The sequence below is a fragment of the Chelonia mydas genome, chromosome 13, assembly GCF_015237465.2.
Source record: "Chelonia mydas isolate rCheMyd1 chromosome 13, rCheMyd1.pri.v2, whole genome shotgun sequence".
Lineage (NCBI taxonomy): Eukaryota > Metazoa > Chordata > Testudines > Cheloniidae > Chelonia > Chelonia mydas.
This window is the reverse complement of record NC_051253.2, coordinates 33,124,371-33,149,449: the sequence shown is the minus strand read 5'-3', so window position 1 is coordinate 33,149,449 and position 25,079 is coordinate 33,124,371. Positions and strand designations below refer to the sequence as shown.

At 43.9% G+C, this 25,079-nt stretch overlaps 1 protein-coding gene across 1 annotated transcript; it reads right to left on the bottom strand.

The window, feature by feature from the left end:
* Nucleotides 1-4,639: 4,639 nt before the first annotated feature.
* Nucleotides 4,640-5,593, bottom strand: LOC102940797 (olfactory receptor 6B1). The gene has a single exon (XM_027834770.3). It carries the CDS (start codon nucleotides 5,591-5,593, stop codon nucleotides 4,640-4,642), a length of 954 nt encoding a protein of 317 aa, XP_027690571.3.
* Between the last annotated feature and the right edge of the window lie 19,486 nt (nucleotides 5,594-25,079).

Genomic DNA, 25,079 nt, shown 5'->3' with positions numbered 1-25,079 from the left:
GGATCGTGTGGTGTGGTCAGGGTGAAAGCTGGAGGCATGTAGGTAGGAATAGCGGTCAGTAGGTTTCCGGTATAGGGTGGTGTTTATGTGACCGTCATTTATTAGCACTGTAGTGTCCAGGAAGTGGATCTCTTGTGTGGACTGGACCAGGCTGAGGTTGATGGTGGGATGGAAATTGTTGAAATCATGGTGGAATTCCTCAAGGGCTTCTTTTCCATGGGTCCAGATGATGAAGATGTCATCAATATAGTGCAAGTAGAGTAGGGGCGTTAGGGGACGAGAGCTGAGGAAGCGTTGCTCTAAGTCAGCCATAAAAATGTTGGCATACTGTGGGGCCATGCGGGTACCCATTGCAGTGCCGCTGATTTGAAGGTATACATTGTCCCCAAATGTAAAATAGTTATGGGTAAGGGCAAAGTCACAAAGTTCAGCCACCAGGTTAGCCGTGACATTATCGGGGATACTGTTCTTGACGGCTTGTAGTCCATCTTTGTGTGGAATGTTGGTGTAGAGGGCTTCTACATCCATAGTGGCCAGGATGGTGTTATCAGGAAGATCACCGATGGATTGTAGTTTCCTCAGGAAGTCAGTGGTGTCTCGAAGGTAGCTAGGAGTGTTGGCAGTGTAGGGCCTGAGGAGGGAGTCCACATAGCCAGACAATCCTGCTGTCAGGGTGCCAATGCCTGAGATGATGGGGAGCCCAGGATTTCCAGGTTTATGGATCTTGGGTAGTAGATAGAATATCCCAGGTCGGGGTTCCAGGGGTGTGTCTGTGCGGATTTGATCTTGTGCTTTTTCAGGGAGTTTCTTGAGCAAATGTTGTAGTTTCTTTTAGTAACTCTCAGTGGGATCAGAGGGTAATGGCTTGTAGAAAGTGGTGTTGGAGAGCTGCCGAGCAGCCTCTTGTTCATATTCCGACCTATTCATGATGACAACAGCAGCTCCTTTGTCAGCCTTTTTGATTATGAGGTCAGAGTTGTTTCTGAGGCTGTGGATGGCATTGTGTTCTGCACGGCTGAGGTTGTGAGGCAAGTGATGCTGCTTTTCCACAATTTCAGCCTGTGCACATCGGCGGAAGCACTCTATGTAGAAGTCCAGTCTGCTGTTTCGTCCTTCAGGAGGAGTCCACCTAGAATCCTTCTTTTTGTAGTGTTGGTAGGGAGGTCTCTGTGGATTAGTATGTTGTTCAGAGCTGTGTTGGAAATATTCCTTGAGTCGGAGACATCGAAAATAGGATTCTAGGTCACCACAGAACTGTATCATGTTCATGGGGGTGGAGGGGCAGAAGGAGAGGCCCCGAGATAGGACAGCTGCTTCTGCTGGGCTAAGAGTATAGTTGGATAGGTTAACAATATTGTTGGGTGGGTTGAGCGAACCATTGTGGTGGCCCCTTGTGGCGTGTAGTAGTTTAGAAAGTTTAGTGTCCTTTTTCTTTTGTAGAGAAGCAAAGTGTGTGTTGTAAATGGCTTGTCTAGTTTTAGTAAAGTCCAGCCACGAGGAAGTTTGTGTGGAAGGTTGGTTTTTTATGAGAGTATCCATTTTTGAGAGCTCATTCTTTATCTTTCCCTGTTTGCTGTAGAGGATGTTGATCAGGTGGTTCCGCAGTTTCTTTGAGAGTGTGTGGCACAAGCTGTCAGCGTAGTCTGTGTGGTATGTAGATTGTAATGGATTTTTTACCTTCAGTCCTTTTGGTACGAGTCATGTGACTCCTCTGATGCCCTCCCAAGACACTGCTAAACCCACTGGATCCACACTGCATTGTGGGAGATGTAGTCCTTCAGTGATTAAGACAATGGGGACTGGAACTACAACTCCCATCAGGCAATGTGCTAGGGAAAGGCAGTTTAATATTTACAAGGAACGGAGCTGAAATAAAACATTTTGGGTAAAAAAAAAAATTACAGTTTGAGTGGGACTGAACTTCCCTCTTGCCCTTTCCCACCCGCGAAAAAATATTGTTTGATTTTCCTGTTAGAAAATTGAAATATTTTGGTAAATATTGAAATTTTCCCATGTGTCCAGGGCACCGGCACTGACTTTTGTTTTTGCCGGTGTGCTCCTCTCTCCCAACCCCCCATGCAAGGGGAAGCCAGGCCCTCGTGGGGAAGAGGCCGATTGGAGGCAGGGCATCAGGGCGGAGCATCATCAGGGCCTCAGGGGAGAGAGGCCAAGCAGGGCCAGGGCCCCGGGGCGGAGTGTGGGCAGACCAGGGTAGAGCCCACAAAAGATTAATCCAACCCTGCGAGTGCTGAGAACCCCCTATTTTTTTCTTTTTTTCGGTGCGTGCTTGAGCCCGAGAGGACCCATGGAGTCAGAGTCTATGGTACTGGGGCATCCTCCAGAAGCAGGCCATGGCAGAACAGGAGCTCCTGCCTCAATTTCCCTTATTCCTTGTCACCATTCACTCCACAACAAGCTCTCTTGCTTAAATAATACATCTCCTTCGGGCTGGTTTACTGCTAAAGCATGGTTCAAATGATCCCTGGTACAAATTCCAAACCTAAATCCATTTCTCACACTCAGTGCACGTAGGCCTTAAAACCCCCACTCTTCCCAGCAGGAACTTCCACTGCCTCCTTGCTGAGCGTTCATCCTCAATGGTGTCTTCCGCCACACCTGGGCACTTCGTCACTGCTCTCTTGTCCCTTCTGCAGGAGAGCCACCTCCCTGTCCCCAGACCCTCCACCTGGGGTGCAACCCTGCGCATCTCAGCAGAATCCCCCACCACCTTTCTGCAGGAACCTCTTCAGCTCTCCAGTGTGGAGACCCCAGTAGAAAAGGCCCCTTCTGCTCCCCTGCCTTCGGCTCTTGGCTCCAGCTCCATAATTTGGAAGCCAGCAGGCAACTCTTTCTGTGTCCACTCCTGCCTTCAGCCCTCTCCAGGTCCTGGCTTGGGGATGTCAGGCGGCAAAACCTTCTTGCTGCTCTTCAATCTTACCTGTAGGAAACACCTACAGCTTCCTTCAGGGGCCTCCTTCGATTGCCTGGTCTCAGGCATCTCTCACCTGTTGATTTCTGACTCCTAGGCAGCTCTAACCTGCCCTTTACCTCACTGATTTACCTCTAGGGCCCCGCTGCCCTCTTTAAAGCCTCATTAGGAGACATCTGATGAGTCACAGGTGCACTGACCCCTGTTCTCTCTTACAGAGCCAGTGTGACCCTGTGACACCACGGAAAATTTGAATTCCCAGCCAGTTCTACTCGCAGGCAGAGCCATTCCCTAAAGTACCAGGGATGTGTTAGAACTTCCTGTAGATGTCCGCTCATCTTCTTCCGTGTGGAAAGAAAAGAATTTATTTGTGGTAGCGTCTTGTGTTTATGACCATCCCTGAGGTCTGAACCTACCAATGATGCTACCAATGTCTTCCTTAAATCCATTCAGTGCCCAGTGCATGCTTGGATGTGTGATATTGGCATAACAACACGTTCCTAGGGACACTACATCAAAGCTGTAATGAGTGGAAAAGTGAAGAATGCACCTGAAACTGAATGATGATCATGCAAATACAAGTGAGCCTCAATTTTCCAAGGATCTCAGGGGACATCCAAACCAACTGGAAAAAACAGTGTTTGGATAATGGGAATCATCGGTGCTGAAGAGCCTCTAATCTCCACAGGGCTGAACTGAGGCTATGTCTCCATAGGGTGACCAGATAGCAAGTGTGAAAAATCGGGACAGAGTGTGTAGGTGCCTATATAAGAAAAGCCCCAAATATCGGGTCTGTTCCTATAAAACTGGGACATCTTGTCACCCTATGTCTACACTACACTCTAGGGTCAAGGAAATAGAAAGCACACTGTGATCCACATTGTGGCACAAGCTACATGGGTCAGTGAAAGGCTCTGGCAATGGATAGCTGATGGAGTGTTTCCCCACTGCTACAGTCTTTTCCTGCAGAGGCCCCTGCAGGAGGAAGGAAGCGGAACACTACGCTGTTAAAAATAGCAGTGTGGACAAGAGGCCACAGCTTGGGTGTGTAGAGAGTCATACATGCATATCCAGCCTCTTCAGGTATGTCTTTACTGACCTAAGCAGTGTCTCTGTCTACACCACTATTTATACGCATGCTGGGGGTGGGGGCTACCCATGTGTATGCTCTACATGCCACCAAAAGAAGTGTGCAGTGAAGATGTGCCGTAAGAGTCTTCAGGACTCTATATTCCATAGGAAGTTAGTGGCAAAGGAGCAATGATTACTGTTAAATTTAGCAGTGCTGTAGAAGAAAAAAAGTGGGACTATCAAATGATTCGTGCTAAACTTTTTATAGGAACTGATGACAGTTAGGTGGCCACGGTCAATTTCAGCTCAAGTTCTTATTGAGGTCCTGGTTGAAGAAGCAGAGAACTGAGAGATCCAGGCTTGCATCATTGTCAAAGGGAGGGTGGGAGCTGGCCTTGTGAGGATAGGTTGGACAGAAAAGGGGGTGCTATATCCTGGCTTTGAAAATAAGGACAAGAAATTTTTGTTGGATGTGGTGAAAGAGTAGGAACAAATGGAGGTATCCTCAATTCATTTTAACATCAGTAGGGAAGATATTCTACCACCCACACCCTGTCCACGCGTGATGTCATTTTCTTCAGTGAGTCAAAGGACAGGACGAGGATCTACTCAGTCTAAAATAGAAAATAGGAATTTCATTCACCTCCTTATAAAATCAGCCAATTTGCCTCCAGCTTTCTTCAAAGCCTCTTTGACCTCCTTGTTTCTCAGGCTGTAGATGAGAGGATTGACCAAGGGAGTCAGGACTGTGTAGAAAACAGAGAACACTTTGTGCAGGTCTCCTGCACTGCCAGCTTTTGGTGCCATGTAAATAATAATGAGTGACCCATAGAAAGTAGCAACCACAATGAGGTGGGAGGAACAGGTGGAAAAGGCCTTTTGCCTCCCTGTGGTGGAGGGGATTCTCAGGATGGTGATGATGATGCAAACATAGGACGTCAGGGTTAACAGGAGGGTAGGAAGTATAATTGCAAATGACAGGATTAGATCCACCAGTTCAATCAGGCTGGTGTCACTGCAGGAGAGTTTGAGCATTGGGGTGAAATCACAAAAGAAATGGTCAATTTTGTTGGGACCACAGAATGTTAACCCGGCCATCATAAAAGTTATCACAGTGCTGCAAAAGAAGGCAATTATCCAAGATCCAGGCAATATCTGGATGCAAACCCGGCTGCTCATAAGTGTTGCATAATGCAAGGGATTGCATATTGCTAAGTAGCGGTCATAAGACATGAGTAATAAGAGTAAACACTCAGCAGTCACCATGAATACAAAGAAGGATAGTTGTGTGATGCAGCCGCTAAAGGAAATGGTTCTGTCCCCAGTCAGGAGGCTGGCCAGCAGCCTGGGCAGGATGGTGGAGGTGTAGCAGGTCTCCAAGCAGGACAAGTTCCCCAGGAAGAAGTACATGGGGGTGTGAAGGTGCCGATCAGTCACAACTAGGGCCACAATGACGATGTTCCCAGCCATGGTCACAATGTAGGTTACTAGGAACAGCAGGAAGAGAGGGGTCTGCAGTTCCTGGAGATCCCCGAATCCCAGTAGGATGAATTCTGTGATGGTTGTTTGATTTCTCCACTCTATATTTTCCATCTGATTTCTCTAGAGGAAAATTTGGGAGAAGAAAAATAAATAAAATAAATAGTAACAGTACAAAACCCCTGCTAGTCATTCAACTATTCTCCGGTCCAGAGACAATATTGTTCTTATTTAGGCAGAGGTAAATAAGCCTCCGCATTTCACAGTTTCTTTTCTCATCTTCCATTCAGCCATGTCAGATTTGGATGCCCTTTCATTCATTTAGATGATGTTGCTGAAGGTGAATGATGATGGAGTGGTAGCAAACCATACATGCTGTCGCATCAGAGAATAGTGATTAGCCAGGAAAAAGAATGGGAATATCTATGGAATGGTTTACTCCAATGAAACAAAACAAAACAGACATCAGTAAGTGTCAGAGAGCTTTGAATTTTCAGTGCTATTGGAATTTGCAGGGGAGTCACGTATCTAAAAATATTCTGGACACAGAAGCAGGTGCGTTTTGAAATTGAGTTCATAATATCTCACTTTTTTTAAACCCTTTTAGAAGGTGCACATGCAGAGATTTTAAAGGAGACTTCCGGGGAGGTTACTGCATATCTGTATTTTATACAAATACCACTCTTATATTTTTCTGTTTTGCAAATTCTGAGACAAATTATTTTATTTTATGCCTGATTTGAGCTGCACAAATTTGAAAATGTTGCATTAATGATATGATGATGCTCTGTGCTAGGCAGAGACCCACGTCTCCATTTGGCATCAGTCTGCTCATATTAGTCAATAGTAGGGCTGTTGATTAATTGCAGTTAACTCACATGATTAACTCAAAAAAATTAATCACGATTAAAAAAATTAATCTTGATTTATTGCAGTTTTAATCTCACTGTTAAACAACAGAATACCAATTGAAATTTATTAAATATATTGGATGTTTTTTCTGAATTTTCATATATATTGTGTTCTGTATTGTAATTGAAATCGAAGTGTATATTTGTTTAATTACAAATATTTACACTGTAAAAATGATAAGCAAAAGAAAAAATATTTTTCAATTCACCTCATACAAGTACCGTAGTTTTCAGAGTAGCAGCCAGGTTAGTCTGTATCCGCAAAAAGAAAAGGAGTACTTGTGGCACCTTAGAGACTAACACATTTATTTGAGCATAAGCTTTCATGGGCTACAGCCCACTTCATTGGATGCATTCAGTGGGAAATACAGGACGATTTTATATACACAGAGAACATGAAACAATGGGTGTTACCATGCACACTGTACGGAGAGTGATCAGTTAAGGTGAGCTATTACCAGCAGGAGAGAAAAGAAACCTTTTGTAGTGATAATCAAGATGGGCCATTTCCAGCAGTTGACAAGAACATGTGAGGAACAGTAGGGTGGAAAAATAAACATGGGGAAATAGTTTTACTTTGTGTAATGACACATTTGTGTAATAAACCAAAGTGGATCCAGACTGCTGGCACTTAACATTAAAAAGGTTGCAGAGCAGTTTTAAAACCAAGAGATGAGGGAAAGCCAATTGCTGCAGAGGCGCACATGGATCGGACAGAGACTCCTCTTAGAGGAGAGTCTATTGATAGAGACTCTCTAGGTTTTAGTCAGGAGGAGAGGATGGAAGAGGATAAAGTATGGGCCAGATCAGACAAGAAACATTCACATAAAGAATCTGACACATCAGAAAAGGGCAGACAAATAAACAGTGACAAATTTTTAAAGTGCTTGTACACAAATGCTAGAAGTCTAAATAATAAGGTTCGTGAACTAGAGTGCCTTGTGTTAAAGGAGGATATTGATATAATACGCATCACAGAAACCTGGTGGAGCGAGGACAAGCAATGGGACACAATCATTCCAGGATACAAAATATATTGGAAGAACAGAACAGGACATGTGGGGGGGTGGGGGGGTGGGAGGGATTGCCCCTATATATGAAAGAAAAGAAAATGTAGAATCAAATGAAATAAAATCTTAAATGGATCCACATGTTCCACAGAATCTCTATGGATAGTAATTCCAGGCTCTAATAAGAATATAACAGTAGGGATCTATTATCGACCACCTGAACAGGACAGTGATAGTGATGATGAAATGCTAAGGGAGATTAGAGAGGCTATCAAAATAAAGAACTCAGTGATAGTGGGGGATTTCAATTATCCCCATATTGACTTGGTACATGTCACCTCAGGACAAAATGAAGAGACAAAATTTCTCGATACTTTAAATGACTGCTTCTTGGAGCAGCTGGTACAGGAACCCACAAGGGGAGAGGCAACTCTCGATCTAGTCCTGAGTGGAGCGCAGGATCTGGTCCAAGAGGTAACTATAACAGGACCGCTTGGAAATAGTGACCATAATATAATAACATTTAACATTCCTGTGGTGGGAAGAACACCTCAACAGCCCAACAATGTGGCATTTAATTTCAGAAAGGGGAACTATGCAAAAATGAGGAGGTTAGTTAAACAGAAATCAAAAGGTACAGTGACTAGAGTGAAATCCCTGCAAGCTGCATGGACACTTTTCAAAGACACCATAATAGAGGCTCAACTTAAATGTATACCCCAAATTAAAAAACACAGTAAAAGAACTAAAAAAGAGCCACCGTGGCTTAACAACCATGTAAAAGAAGCAGTGAGAGATAAAAAGGCATCTTTTAAAAAATGGAAGTCAAATCCTAGTGAGGTAAATAGAAAGAAGCATAAACTCTGCCAAATTAAATGTAAAAATGTAATAAGAACAGACAAAAAGGAGTTTGAAGAACAACTAGCCAAAAACTCAAAGGTAATAACAAAATGTTTTTTAAGTACATCAGAAGCAGGAAGCCTGCTAACCAACCAGTGGAGCCCCTGGACAATCGAGGTAGACAAGGAGCACTTAAAGACGATAAAGTCATTGCGGAGAAACTAAATGAATTTTTTGCTTCAGTCTTCACGGCTGAGGATGTTAGGGGGATTCCCAAACCTGAGCCCTCTTTTGTAGGTGACAAATCTGAGGAATTGACACAGTTTGAAGTGTCACTAGAGGAGGTTTTGGCATTAATTGAGAAACTTAACAGTAACAAGTCACCAGGGCTTAAGGGCATTCACCCAAGAATTCTTACAGAACTCAAATGTGAAATTGCTGAACTATTAACAATGATTTGTAACCTGTCCTTTAAATCAGCTACTGTACCCAATGACTGGAAGATAGCTAATGTAACGCCAATATTTAAGAAGGGCTCTAGAGGTGATCTTGGCAATTACAGACTGGTAAGTCTAACGTCAGTACTGGGCAAATTAGTGGAAATAATAGTAAAGAATAAAATTGTCAGACACATAGAAGAACATAAATTGTTACACAAAAGTCAGCATGGCTTCTGTAAAGGGAGATCATGTCTTACTAATCTATTAGAGTTCTTTGAGGGGGTTAACAAACATGTGGACAAGGGGGATCCAGTGGACATAGTGTACTTAGATTTCCAGAAAGCCTTTGACAAGGTCCCTCACCAAAGGCTCTTATGTAAATTAAGTTGTCATGGGAAAAAGGGAAGATCCTTTCATGGACTGAGAACTGGTTAAAAGACAGGGAACAAAGGGTAGGAATAAATGGTAAATTTTCAAAATGGAGAAGGGTAACTAGTGGTGTTCCCCAAGGGTCAGTCCTAGGACCAATCCTATTCAACTTATTCATAAATGATCTGGAGAAAGGGGTAAACAGTGAGGTGGCAAAGTTTGCAGATGATACTAAATAGCTCAAGATAGTTAAGACCAAAGCAGACTGTGAAGAACTTCAAAAAGATCTCACAAAACTAAGTGATTGGGCAACAAAATGGCAAATTAAATTTAATGTGGATAAATGTAAAGTAATTCACATTGGAAAAAATAACCCTAACTATACATACAATATGATGGGGGGTAATTTTGCTACAATTAATCAGGAGAAAGATCTTGGAGTCATTGTGGATAGTTCTCTGAAGACGTCCACACAGTGTGCACTGGCAGTCAAAAAAGCAAACGGGATGTTAGGAATAATTTAAAAAGAGATAGAGAATAAGACAGAGAATATTTTACTGCCCTTATATAAATCCATGGTATGCCCACATCTTGAATACTGCATACAGATGTGGTCCCCTCAACTCAAAAAAGATATACTAGCATTAGAAAAGGTTCAGAAAAGGGCAACTAAAATGATTAGGGGTTTGGAGCGGGTCCCATATGAGAAGAGATTAAAGAGGCCAGGAATTTTCAGCTTGGAAAAGAGGAGACTAAGGGGGGATATGATAGAGGTATATAAAATCATGAGTGGTGTGGAGAAAGTGAATAAGGAAAAGTTATTTACTTGTTCCCATAATATAAGAACTAGGGGCCACCAAATGAAATTATTGGGCAGCAGGTTTAAAACAAATAAAAGGAAGGTCCTCACACAGTGCACCGTCAACCTGTGGAACTCCTTGCCTGAGGAGGTTGTGAAGGCTAGGACTATTAACAGGGTTTAAAAGAAAATTGGATAAATTCATGGAGGTTAAGTCCATTAATGGCTATTAGCCAGGATGGGTAAGGAATGGTGTCCCTAGCCTCTGTTTGTCAGAGAGTGGAGATGGATAGCTGGAGAGAGATCACTTGATTGTTACCTGTTAGGTTCACTCCCTCTGAGGCACCTGGCATTGGCCACTGTCGTAGACAGGATACTGGGCTGGATGGATCTTTGGTCTGACCCAGTATGGCCATTCTTATGTTTTTATGTATTAGGTGAATTGAAAAAATATTATTTCTTTGGTTTTTTTACAGTGCAAGTACTTGTAATGAAAAATAAATATAAAGTGAGAATTCTACACTTCGTATTCTGTGTTGTAAATGAAATCAATATATTTGAAAATATAGAAAACATCCACAAATATTTAAATAAATGGTATTCTATTATTAACAGTGTGATTAATTGCGCTATTAATCGAGATTGATTTTTTTAATTGTGCGATTAGTCACAATAAAATTTTTTAATCGCTTGAAAGCTCCAAATGTTATTTAACCGGTCAAGAAGAACAAAGGAAATGTTCTCTATTTATGTTAATATTATGTTATTTTAAAAACACACATGTTTAAAGACTTCATACTGTTCAAATATTATACTGGAAATTACCTGGAGAAACTTGAATTCTAACATCAGATACATTAGTTCTCGTATATGTTACTAAAATGTATGACTGTATGCATAAACCAGTATTGTCCATGTTCTCCATCAGATTTTGCTGAAGGGGGAAGGGTATTTTTCCCATTGATATTCATGATAGAAAACTGGGAAAACCTTTAGTGCCAGATAATTTTAGCACCTACGTAATAGTTTTTTTTTTTTTATTTATTTCCAGTAAGAAATGAAAGAATAAACCCTATATTGAAAGCAGGAGTTGTACTTTTTACACCTACATTTACTTTTTACATGTAAATCCTTGAATTTAAAAGTTGTTCTCTTCCTTTCAAAGAAATCTAAAAGCAAAAGCATATCTTAAAGGAAGGTCATACACTTTTAACAAGCATCTCTTTCTTCTATACATGTCAGAGTTAGAGTGCAAATTTGTAAAGCCCAGGATGTTAACGATCCAGTAATAGGTAGAAGCTGATACCTAGGCTTGACAGAATCTTTTTTTTTTTTGTAATGTCAATGGATTATATCAATGTTTACTTTAAGCATTGGTAAGATATGTATTGATTTAAATTGTCACAGTTGTGGGACGTTATGGAGATACAGACAATTATTTAATGACAGAATTCAGAGTAGCAGCCACTGAATGCATCCGATGAAGTGAGCTGTAGCTCACAAAAGCTTATGCTCAAATAAATTTGTTAGTCTCTAAGGTGCCACAAGTCCTCCTGTTCTTTTTAATGACAGAAGTCACTGAGATTCAAAACATTACAGCTTTATAACCATTCAAACACAAATGGTCAACATCAAATGTCGGAACATACAGAGTAAATCACCTCAAATCAACCGATCACACCTGATTTTACTATTTATCCACTAGTCATTTTGTAACAAGCCTACTTCAAAAGTCTAAATAGCTGGACTTGGACTCTCAGGCAGCATTTGTCTTACTTTGCCAATCTGTAAATTTTGGTTGCTATCAATGGAAATATTTTTTGTCAGTGGGTGTGTGCACTGGGAAATCGACATTTGCTGATATTCATCAATAAAAATCTAATCATTCGAAGACGAATGATGAGTTTTGTATTGGTGTAAGCAGAGAAGCAGAAGTACGGTGGATGTTCTTGACAATGTCTTCCCTATATTCTCAGCATTTAAGGAAAATCTTATTAGAACAGGTAAACCTTAAAAAATGCAACGTGACTTTTTTTCCTGTGTGAATTATTATAGCATAGCCCGACAGTAGTAGATGCACCACAAATATCTCTAAGTAAATGACTATTTCAGCCCTAAGTGGCAAACAAGATAAATCCTTTCGGTTAAAACCTCACACAAAGGGACAGAGTTCCATACGCATTTATCCACTTAAAGACACAGAGAAGTAAGTAAGCAGGTTAAGCATCTAAACTCACATTAAAATCAAAGAGCTTTTGGTGCCTAATTTGTTTCGGTGCTTTAGAAAATCTCTCTGCATCTGTAGGTGACTAAATACCCTTGAAAATCTGGCCCCAAGTGAATCATTTTCAGTGTCTGGTTTTTGGAGAAAAAGTTGAAAGTTGATGAACATGATTTTTTTCCCTTTTTTCTATAATTTTGCATGGGGGGTGGAAACATTTTCTGACCAGCTCTAGGCTTTATTCCATGTTGGTCTTAGTTTCTTTTCATATGATTTCTGCAGTCAGTTAAGACACAATCAATAATGGAGAAGATGAACCCCCCTTTGGTTAGTAGGAAGCATAAATCTTACCTGCAAAGCTGCAGGCCTACTAGACTGATGACGAGACATCCCCTCTTTGCATTGTAGTTTTCTAACTGCCTAAAGTTTCTCCCAGAACCTTTCGTATACTTTTTTTTCTCTCAGTAAAGAAAACTAAAACGATACGTAGTATAGCTTTGTTTCATTCTAGAAGCATTTGTAAATGGAATAACACATCCTTTGATATTTATATCCTCTGCAAAGGAAGACGTCATCATCCTTTGATGCAACTATTGTAGGATATTTGAGTTAAGGGGATGGGGGACTTAATTAAGAGAACATAATTTTTTGGCAATATTAACTCTCAAGACAATCAAACTTCTAACCTTAGCTGAATTATCGAGGGCTTACATACTAGGCTGAGGGACACTGTAGAAAATCTAATCTAATCTAATGACAGGTTTCAGAGTAGCAGCTGTGTTAGTCTGTATTCGCAAAAAGAAAAGGAGTACTTGTGGCACCTTAGAGACTAACCAATTTATTTGAGCATAAGCTTTCGTGAGCTACAGTTCACTTCATCGGATGCATCCGATGAAGTGAGCTGTAGCTGACGAAAGCTTATGCTAAATAAATTGGTTAGTCTCTAAGGTGCCACAAGTACTCCTTTTCTTTAATCTAATCTATCTATCTATTTACACAAACATAAGGATCTTCTAGAGTTATCAGCTAATGAAGTTATCCTTTATCTTGAGTTGTAGAGGCTGAAATGTTTGGGAAGTCAAAGGAGCACCGCTAATGTACATCACTGGAGGATCTGGTCTACGGTGTAAGATCCAAACTCTCCCCCAAAACAGAATCTTTCCATTTGATATAGGTTATAGACTCATGGACTCATAGACTTTAATGCCAGAAGGGACCATCATGATCGTAAGTCTGACCTCCTTCACGTTTCAGGCCACAGAACCTTACCCACCCATTCCTGTAACAGACCCCTAACCGCTGGCTGAGTTACTGATGTCCTCAAATCATGGTTTAAAGACTTCAGGTTACAGACAATCCACCCATCTGCTCTAGTTTAAACCTGCAAGTACCCCATGCTGCAGAGGAAGGCAAAACCCCCCTCCTAGGGGTCCTCCTTCAGGATGGCTCATCTGATCCCCTAGAACATCTCTTCCCCACACAGCTGTTCCCACAGGCGACCCTGAAGGAAGCTGTATTTTATCCTAGAGGGAACACTGAAGAGCAGCAAGAAGGTTTAGCTGCCTGGCATCCTCCAGCCAGAGAGCCAGGGCCAGAGGGTAGAGAAGGTTGAAGGCAGGAGCAGCTACAGAGAGAGCTGCCTGACCCAGAGAGCTGGAGCGGGCTGATGGCTGGGTAGCAGCAAAGGGACTTACTCACTGGCATCTCCACACTGCAGAGCTGAAGCGCCCTTAGAAGAGAGGCGGTGGGCATTCCTGTTGAGAAGAGTGATAGGCAGGCCATTTGTCCAGTTTTAAGCCGGACTATCCTGGTTTGTCCACTCTCTGGTACTGATATAAAACTGGACGTGGTTTTGCCTGGTATCACAGATGCAAGATGTCATGTTGCAGAACCCGCCACTCTGCCCCGTCGGTATGACTTCACACGCACCGCCAGCGGGGGATGGAGTAGCAAGCTCTGCAACATGATGCCCTCCATGTGGCAGGACCTTGTGCGCACTGTGCGTGTGAGGTCATGGGGGGAGGGGCGGGATCATGCAGGCAGTGGTGGGAACAACCAAGGGAATGTCCTGTATTTGGGGATGTGTCAGTGGTCACCCTAAAGAACGGAGTTTTTAAGAACTACACGCACTGAGTGTGAGAAATGGATTTATGTTCCAGATTTTCACTGGGGAGCATTTGAACAATGTTTTGGTAATAAACTGCCCCCAAGCAGGGTAATATTTAAACAAGAAAGCCTGTTGTGGAGTCAATAGGGACAAAGGAAGGAAACTGAGGCAGGTGAAGCTGTTCTGCTATGGCCTGTTGCTGGAGAGCATTCTAGGTGTGGCCACCCTGTGACACATGGGAACATTTCAAATTTTGCCAAACAAAAAATTCAATTTTCTATCAGGAAAATAATTTTTAAAAAGTGTTGGGTGGGAAGTTCCACTCAAATTGTAAATGTTGCATTTAAAAAAAAATGCTCAAAATGTTTTGTTACAAACAATTAAAAAATAAATAAACAGCATTTCCATAGCACATTGACGCCTGCAGTTCCAGCCCCCTTTGTCGCCTGTGGGCTGGGTTCTCTGGAGGACTACATCTCCCACAATGCAACGTGAATCCAATGGTTCGAATTTCATGGTGATTCAGGGGAGTCGCCACTCTCATGTATCATGGGAGATGTAGTACAGCCAAGTAGACTGGTTCCACCATCTCCCTTACGCCAGGTCTACACTACCACTTACTTTGGTACAACGTACGTTGCTCAGGGGTGTGAATAAGTCACCCCTCTGAGCGATGTAAATTACACTGGACTAAGCGCCAATTTGGACAGTGCTATGTTGGTGTGAGAGCTTCTTGTGGAAGTGATTTTATTATGCTGAGGGGTAACTAAAGTGTGTGATCTACTGTGAAGTAAAAACACCGTGATGACAAGGCACTGTAGTTTTATTGTGAAGTAACCTAGGCAAGGCAGCACTATATCGAGCGTCAGCTTCCAGCCATTGGATTATATTATATTTTTCTCTGCTAGATTGAAGAGCCCGTTTTCAAATATTGGTTCCTCATGTAGGTACTTATAGACTGTAATCAAGTCACCTCTGAACTTTCTCCTTGTTAAGTGTCAAGGTTCCTTCCCCACTCTGAACTCTAGGGTACAGATGTGGGGACCTGCATGAAAACCTCCTAAGCTTACTTTTACCAACTTACGTTAAAACTTCCCCAAGAAACAAACTATTTTACCTTTTGCCCTTGGACTTTCGCTGGCACCACCAAACGTCTAACTGGTATTATTATTAGGAAAGAGTCCGTTTGGAAATGTCTTTCCCCCCAAAAATCCTCCCAAAACCTTGCACCCCCCTTCCTGGGGAAGGTTTGATAAAAAGCCTCACCAATTTGCATAGGTGACCACAGACCCAAACCCTTGGATCTTAAGAACAATGAAAAAACATTCAGTTTCTTAAAAGAAGAATTTTAATAGAACAAAAGGTAAAAAGAATTACCTCTGTAAAATCAGGATGGTAAATACCTTACAGGATAATTAGTTTCAAAACATAGAGAATCCCTCTAGGCAAAACCTTAAGTTACAAAAAGACACAAAAACAGGAATATCCATTCCATTCAGCACAGCTTATTTTTTCTCAGCCATTTAAAGAAATCATAATCTAACGCATATCTAGCTAGATTACTTACTAAGTTCTAAGACTCCATTCCTGTTCTGCCTCCGGCAAAAGCATCACACAGACACAGAGAGAGGCTTTGTTTCTCCCTCCCCCCAGATTTTGAAAGTATCTTGTCTCCTTATTGGTCATTTTGGTCAGGTGCCAGTGAGGTTATCCTAGCTTCTTAACCCTTTAGAGATGAAAGGGTTTTTCCTCTGGCCAGGAGGGATTTTAAAGGTGTTTACCCTTCCCTTTATATTTATGACATTAAACTAAATAGATTGAGCTCTGTGAGTCTATCACTATAAGGCAGATTTTCGAAACCTTTAATAATTCTTGTGGCTCTTCTTTGATCACTCTCCTCTATGGACACCAGAACTGGAAACCATATTCCAGCAGTGGTCACACCAACACCAAATAGAGAAGTAAAATAATGTCTCTACTCTCTAGTTCAAGTGGCTGCTTTGCTACAACTGTGTGAACTTGGAATAGTCTCTCTCTCACTCTCTCTCGCTCTCTGCCTCAGTTTCCCCATTGGTGCAATGTGGATCATAGCACTTTCTCACATTACAATGGTGTTGTGAGGACAAATAAATTAATGTCTGTGAGACACTCAGATACTAAGGTGATAGGGTCATACAGGTACTTACAAGAGATAGATTTTTGTTACTCTTATATCAGCCATTGTCCATGCTCTGAGATACAGAACATTGTAAATGGAGAGATTCAGGAAGTGGAAGACACCAGAGACATCTCAGGCACCTGAGGAACCCCTAAGACTCAGGAATATGGTCAAGATATGAGAAGTGCTGCCTGCTAATTTGGATTGAGAGGGCATGATTCTCCTTGCACACACACACACACACACTTGTGCAAATCAGGAGTCACTTTAATGACTTCCCTGGAGTCACTCTGGAGTATAGCTGATGTGCCCAACAGGATAATTAGTTAAGAATAATTGATCATTTCTTGCATCACAGACTGGGCAGACTGGCTGACTCCTGGAAAAACATTGGGTCACGTCATCAGCTGTTGTATACTGGGGTAGCTTCAGGGAAGTCAGTGGAGCTCTGGGTTTTTACACAAACTGACCATCTGTCTCAGGGTCTGCAAACAGTCCCTTGAACTCCAAAGGGCTGCTCCCCTTACAGCTCACAAAGAGGGCAATTCATCCCTGGGCACAGGAGCAGCAAAAGGCCCATAAACCACTAGACTCTCTGACTCAAAAAGTCTTCTCAGAGCCTCCTTGACCTCCTTGTTTCTCAGGCTGTATATGATTGAGTTCACCATGGGAGCTGGCACAGTGTAGAGCACAGACATCAGCTTATTGAAACCCGGTGTCTGGTTTGCTATGGGGACCCCATAGAAAATAATAACAGTCCTGTAGAAGATGCTAACTACAGTGAAGTGTGAGTAGCAGGTAGAGAAAGCTTTCTGCTTCCCTGTGGTGGAAGGGAACCTACAGATGGTCCACATGATTTTGCAAGAGGATGTAAGGGTCAGTGAAAATGGGACCTTTGTCACAATGAGGGAGGCTAGGACGGTCGCTGCCTTTGTTGCAGTGGCCTCAGAACAGGAGAGGAAGTGGTTCATCTTGTTGGAGGGACAGAACATCAAAACTGCTCCTGTAACAGGAGGTAGAAAGCCAGAGAAATGAGTTCCAGCCTCTAGCTGCTGGCAAACCCTAACGCTCATCATGGTTGCATAATGCGGCCGTGGCATATCGCTATATATCGATCATAGGAGAAAACTCTCAACAACACCCAAGATAGAAAACAGGCACAGCCATGCAGCACAGCCCCACAGGAAAATCACTTCATGGGAGTTAAGCAAAGTTTTCAACATCTTGAAGACCATTGTAGACATGTAGCAGATATCTAGGGAGGAAAAATGACTCAGGAAGAAATATATGGGGATGTGGAGGTTGTGATCAGTCAACAGAACTGTAACAATGAGGAGATTCCCAAAGACGGTCACCATGGATATCAGTAGGAATATCCCAAAGAGAAGGCTCTGAAGATCACAAAGGTCCCCCAATCCCAGGATGTTGAATTCCCTGGCAGCCATTTGGTTGTCCTTTCGCATATCAACCACTGTTTTCGTCTAAAGAAAAGAGATGCATGAAAAACACATGAAACCAAAAAAAGAAGCAGAGAGATTAGTCCCATTCTATGCCTAGGAAAGAAAGTACAACAGGAGGGAACACAGACTCTCTGGAGGAAACGTAGTCGGACTGTCTGGTTTTACAGTGAGATAAAATTTTGCTCAGAGACTAAAGAACATTTTGGAAATCCTTAATTTTTGAGTTGAGATGTTGGAAAGAGCCAGTTTTCTAGTTCCCGCTTCAGTTTCTCTAGGTTTGGATTCATCTCACATTTCTGCAGCTGAGCTGGGAAAACCAAGTCCCTGACACGCTGCACCCGGGGGCCAGAGGTACACCTGGGGTAATGCCTTTAGGCTGGGAGTTTCAAAGGAGCCTCAGATTGGATTTAGGCTCCTAACTCGCTTCGACTCTGTTGAAAATCCCAGTCTTAAAGCTGGATTCTCCTCACATTTACACCAGTGTAATTCATGAGTCAGGCTGCTGAACTCAAAATGTGCAAGGAAACATCCCAGTGGATTCAAGCCAGATGACAATCCTTAAAATATAGGGGCCAGATCCTCAGCTGGTGTCAATCAGGCCTGGCTCCATTAATGTCAATGGATCTACTCCAGGCTATATTTGGCCTTCAGTTACCCTGGTGTAAAGCTGGGGTATCTTGACTGTTTGCACTAGAGCTAATCAGGTGAGATTCTCCCATGCTTTGCAGATTGTGATCATTTACACTGGGACAAAATGGCTGCCAAATGGCACCCAATCCAAATAACAAGGCCTGATTTGGGTGGAAAGGGTAGTTTAGTGGATTGGGCACTAGTTGGGGTGCAGCGACTGTGGGTCCAATGTCCAGCCTTGCCCCACATTCCTTTTGTCTCTTTGGGCAAATCACTGAAGCTGCTCCATCCCTCAGTTTTCCCCATCTGTACAATGGGGATAACAGCACTTGCCTACCTCCCAGGGGTGTGTGAGGATAAGATCTGTTACAGATTGTGAGGTGCTCAGATGTTACAATTGGGGCCATCCAAGTACCTGGACAGGTTCTGCTCTCCCTTGCACCAGTTTCGGTGAAGTAACTCCCAACTTCAACCAACGCATGCCCAGTCTGTTCGGAAGTATTTCAGCCTCACTTTGCTAAACTATAAGCAGCCATTCAAGGCACCACAGAGACACAGCCACTGAGGAATCTGAAGGTAGGATTCAGGCCCTGACTCCAATGGAGCAATTTCTGAATATGGGAGAACAGGATCAGACACAATATCCCCAGAGCTTAATCACTGGTGCAAAGCACTAGGGATCTATTGGCATGATTCTGGATTTACGCCACCATCTCAGAGCACACTGAGGCCTTGAACCCCTCTGCTTATTGCACAATAGATATACTGGTATCTGAGCAATACAAGCTCCCCTTTACCAGCTGACTCCAGGGTTGGGCTGCATTTATGGAGCCCTGTGTGCTCAGAACAAGGCTGAGACCTGCCAGGTCGGTTCACAGAGGGTCATCAAAATGCTGCCAGGCAGCAGTGGCTTTTGCCACCTCACAGCCAGGACTGGAATGGAAGCCGTGCCCAAGAAAAGAAACCTTCTCTCCCCTATGATACCCACTGCTCCATGCGTGGGCCTGCATCCACAGCTGCCTGCCTCTTGTGCCGTGTCCCCTGTCCCTTGGCTCATGCGTGCAATGTCGGTGCAAACTGCGGCTGAGTCAGACCAATGGGGCCCCATTCTCCTCTCACTCACACTGTGGAGATGCATTGTGGAGTCACTCCTGCTCTACAATGGGCTGAGTGAGAGTGGAATCAGCCCCATTGACTCCAGTATTACTCCTGATTTACACCAAGGTGTGTGAGATCACAGGCTTAGGTCCTGCTTCTCCACTGAGTTTCTCCAGCTTTGCATCAGGGCAGTTTACACTACCCAGGGATGTGGCTCTGTATAGCCATGTCTAGCACTGACGGAGCCATTGGTAAGCCCACTGCCCTCAAAATTCTCAGCCCCTTTGGCTGCGAGAGGCCACACAGGGGCCGGTGAGCATCCGAGGTGCCAGCCAGTTCTGGGATGGGTGTGTACCAAGAAGGACCAAGCCTGCATGCAGGAAACCCATCTAAATGCCCGGGCAGATAGGCCCCAGAGCCAGTTACATGAGGGTCCATCGCTTACACTTCATGAAAGGAGTAGAACCCGGTGCTTTCTGTCCACTGGAAGGACTTTACTAGCACCAGTCACACTCAGATGTTCCTGATCCTGCCATCCAGCTCAGACAAAGGAAAGTCCTTTGCCTTCAACGGGAGGCCTCAGGCAATTAACTGGGAGTGCTGCTAATGAGGCACCCGAGGGTTAGAGCCGCAACTGGGAGCAGGAAGCTTCCCTGCTAGAGATTAGTGCACTGCCGGCCCTCCTGCAGGTCCAAGGTTCTGGTTAACTCCCTTGGCGGTGCTGGGCTAAGCACAGAGGCCTCGTTAAAAAAGGCTGAAATTCTGGCCCAGTGGGATCAATCAACAAAGCAACTTGGAGCAAACTTCAGAGTCCTGGGGGTGCAGAGCAAAGTGTGTGTGTGGGGGGGGGGGGGGGGGCAGCGGAGCATGAGAAAGCCAACGGCAGAGACAGGCCTTGAGACTATGGATCGTTAACCCAAAGAGCAAAGCCTTAAGCTGGCTCCTGCTTGGATTTACACTCGGTTAAAATACACCCTGCTTGCCCCACTGATTGAGGGCACAATCTACACTGTAGCATGGAGTTCCATCTCCTAGTGCAAACGTAGCCTAAGATTCCTGTTACTGGGTTGGCAACCCATCCTGGTAACCGCACCGATTCTGATCCCTGATTTCCAGCACCCAAAGGTATTGTCTAAATTATGAGGGTGCTGCCGGCAGTTCTGCTGGTTTAGCTCCACCAGCAACACTTTCTAGTCTGGACACAGTTGTATCGCGATACACATGCCTCTGCGGGAATAGCTTCTGCTGCATTTCCTGACCAGCACAATCTGCACTAGTCCAAGCACAGTTACACCCAGGGGACTGCACCTAAACCAGATTTCTTGGTGAAATCGATAGGAGTTAGGTGCCTAAAAACATGTGGGTTTTCATTGGCACAGACATGTGGGTAAAAATCACACCCCTGATTCACACAGCTCTGCTGGTGAAATGTTAATGTGTCCACCAGGCCTAACTCTTAGTCATTCCATTGACTGAGATCAGCTGAGCATAAAAGGCTCTGAAATGATTTGGGAACCACCTGGCCCTGTTTACTCATAATGTACACCACAGGCCAGACACACAGCTGGTGTGAGTCAGGTCACTTCTTTCATGTTCGGTGAAGATGGCCAGCTCGGGGGCTGGCCATGGGAATATAGGAGATGCCACTCGGAAAATGTTTTGGACTCTGCCAAACCTGAGATCTCTCAAAATCATAGGGGCTGATTTTCATCCTGCTCACCTGGTGTAAATGTGGAGTCTTTAATACAGTTGCGCTCACTCCCTGCTCCTTGATCCCAAGCACGAGAGGGGTAATTTTCTGAGCCAAGCATGGCGTATCAGTGTTGTTACTAAACCTACTAATGGATAATTGGTGGGCGTGAAAAATCAATACTGTGGATAACCCATGGTGACTTCTTGGGGGTGTAGTTACTGGGGCTGTTCCAGTGATTCACATCCAACCCCACTGCTCCCCGCCCTGACCCTGTGCCATTAAATGGTCTGGCTGCCCCTCCCCCACCCTCTGCTGCTCTAGTGTCCATTATACAGTATAGCTGCCCTTTCCCACCCCTCACCCTCTTCTGCCCACTGTGTCTCTGTGTCTCCTCCAGTTGCTTGTCCATAAAGGGAAGTTTATGAGTCTGTTGCTGCCTTTCTGGAGGAACACCTGCTTCTGTAGCTTAGGCTTTTAGGTCCAGAGTTGAGTCACACACATACCCTGGCCTGGGTTGCTGTGGCATGTGCGACTTCCCCATCTCCTTCTCTCACACACTCCCTCCTGCTCCCATTGTTTCCGCTCGGGACACAAAAGGGTGAGTGACAGGAAAAACAGATTCTGTGACAATAAAACAAACTGGGAAACCCTCTTCACTGAAGTGCTGCAGTTGTTCACAGCCCTATGGAAGAAAGGCAAGGGCTGTGTAGCCAGAGGTGTGTGGGGTTTAGGATGCTCTGGCACAATCCCAGTGCAAGGGAAATACTGCTCTAAAGCCAGCATGCTCATCCTTTGCATGCACTAAAGGAAGGAGCTGGCACTTTCCCAGAGGTAAGATACGCTCCAGTTTCTTGAGGGGTGTGTGACGTTGTATCCCACAATGTTTTATGGGAATATGACATAACTGGAATATGCTTTATGCTACATGTGCCATATAACATATCTCTGTAAAGGTTATGGTCTACTCGATCTATTCAGCCTATATGTGTGTGTGTGTGTATATATATATATATATATATATATATATATATAATTTTTGTATTCAAAGTTATGTATATGGTCTGTATACTTCTCTGATTCTAAGTACGTTTTACTAAAGCAGTTGGTCAGCTTCCTGAGAAAAGACTATTCTCAGTACGTGCCCAACCAAGAAGCCCATAAGCCAACAATACACTTGGAGACGCCAATCCACATCTGAGCTTTCCCAGGAATGTGGCTTGGCTGGTAAGGAACTCAGTCATGCATGGACATGTGATTTGCCCAGGTGAGTCCAAAACACCATTTTGTAGCTGGGCTTTGCATAGGAGAGAGGAGGGGGTCTCCACCCACAAGAGAAAGTCTATTTAAACCCCTGGGAGACCCCTCCATTTTGTCTTCAGATGGCTAAAGAGAGAGCCTCTCCATCCCCAAGGATACCTGAAAAAACCTGGAACAAAGAATAGTAACTAAAGGGGGTGTGAGTAATTGCTGGACCCAGACTAGAAAAAGACTAGTCCATAAAAGGAAGCTTACTGGGTGAGAATTTTATCTGTATTCAGTTTTATTACTGTACAAGATTTAGACTTGCATGTTTTATTTTATTTTACTTGGTAATTCACTTTATTCTGTCTGTTACTACTTGAAACCACTTAAATCCTACTTTCTGTATTTAATAAAATCACTTTTTACTTATTAATTAACCCAGAGTATGTATTAATACCTGGGGGTAGGGGGAGAGCTGTGCATATCTCTCTATCAGTGTTATATAGGGTGAACAATTTACGAGTTTACCCTGTGTAAGCTTTATACAGGGTAAAACTGATTTATTTAGGGTTTGGACCCCTTTGGGAGTTGGGCTTCTGAGTGTTAAAGGCAGGAACACTTCTTAAGTTGCTTTCAATTAAGCCTGCAGCTTTGGGGCATGTGGTTCAGACCCTGGGTCTGTGTTGGAGCAGACTGATGTGTCTGGCTTAGCAAGACAGGGTGCTGGAGCCCCAAGGTAGCAGGGAAAGCAGGGGAAGATGTAGTCTTGTCACATCAGTTGGCAGCTCCCAGGGGGTTTCTGTGATCCAACCCGTCACAGGGTGAAGCAGTGAGTTAAACGCCACTGAATTGTAGGCCTTCCCCTGTAAACACCTGATACTGGGAGGGATGCTGGCTGCTGTTAATAGATCCACAACATTCAAAATGGCTTCTCCTGCTACCCAACTAGAACCAATTGGAGACAAATGGGTTTTGGTTGGTTGGTTGGTTTGGTTTGTTCCATCAAAAAAAAATACCCCTCCCCCCACAAAAAAAGTGTTTGGTTGTTAGCAAAATTTCCCTCTGAGAACTGAACATGTTTCAGCCACAGAGTGAAAAAATGGTGCTTTTCTTCCCATAATTTTTAATGTTGAGCTTTTTGTTCTCTGAAAATGTATTATGTGCTTTAAAGGAAAGCAAATTCTTTGTTTAATCAGAAAACAGAATTTCCCTGTAGTACAAAGCAAAGCTTCTCAGCCTTCTAAGCATCGTGACCCTGGATTCAAAATCCAAAACTGTCTTCTTCAGTTTATTTCCCCCTCTCCCAGGGAAGCAGGGCTTTCTGAAAGTTCCCAACCTTCCCATGCTTCTCTAGGCCTGATTTCCATATTGTTCAATGGAGCCTTTGCCTTAGTCTACCTACACTTAAAGTTAGATTGAGAGACGTTCCATTGATGTAGCTGCCTTCGCTTAGGGAGTTGGTACTCCTAAAATGATGGAAAAAACCTCCATGGTGTAGGCTGCGTCTACGCTACAGGGTTATGACATCACATGGCAATGTAGCTATGCTGGAAAGTCAACGCCCCAACCCAGCCATTTTGTATGAACTTGCCTGAGGGACGCAATCAGATGGGAAGCCTCTGAGCACACTCTCAAGCCAAAGGGGGCATGGGAGGGGCTCAGATATGCTCAATGATGCCACACCAGGTGCATAAGTAGAACCGGTTTTATTGCCAAAGTATGATAAGCTTCCCAGCCTTCACGCGTTACTAAATATGTGCTTCCCAGTTTTGAATAGATGCTCCCAGCAGCAAGGGGAGCCAGTCTGCCTGCAGCTGGATCACCCTGAGTTGAGGGCACCGAATGTGGCAAGCTTATTTTGCAGTTCTTCTATATCAAAGGAATTTAATATTCCCGTACCAGTTCCAACCCCTCCTAGCACTGTCTCCATAAGGCCCCGCTTTTTGTGCCCCTTCCCCACCAGGGGGCCAACCAAGGCTCGCCATTGCTCCCACAAACGATCTGTCCAGGGCTGACAGCTCACATTGCACAACCCAACACGGACTGCATTCACATTAATATTTACGTTAATTACATCAATCTGTGGCCCCACAATTATGGGGCTACACAAGTTGGGCCAAACCATTAAATGAGGTTTGCTTCGATTCAGGGGGGCAAAAACAGGAAGTACATATAGCAATATCAAAAAGGGGCCTCACCCCTCTATATCAGTCTTATTGGTGAAGCTCCACATAGTCCCACGGGTTAAGAGAAAATGGGTATCATTCCCAGTGCAGTTAAGCAACTCTCGTAGGGCAGTCGTATTAGAGGACTGGATTTGCGGCGTCACCTGTCCACACCAGTGGGAGGAATCATTTAGCAAATGAAGGGTCATGTTGACTTACTAATCAACGTACACCAAGAGGGTACCTGGCCGGTAGCCCGGGAGCTGAAGCGTACACGCGCCAGGACAATTGATCGAGACCGTCATGACAGGGCAGCTCTGATGTGCAGGGCAGGTAAAATGACCAATGGTCCAATTGGTGGTGGCAGCACTCCATCGCAAATGTCCACGGTGCAACAATGGTTCCATTTGCTCACTGAGCACAGAGGCCCAAAGTCCCCAAAGGATGCACATGAGCA

Excerpts from the sequence above, each read along its gene's own strand:
- LOC102940797 (XM_027834770.3), bottom strand. The coding sequence starts at position 5,593 with ATGGAAAATATAGAGTGGAGAAATCAAACAACCATCACAGAATTCATC.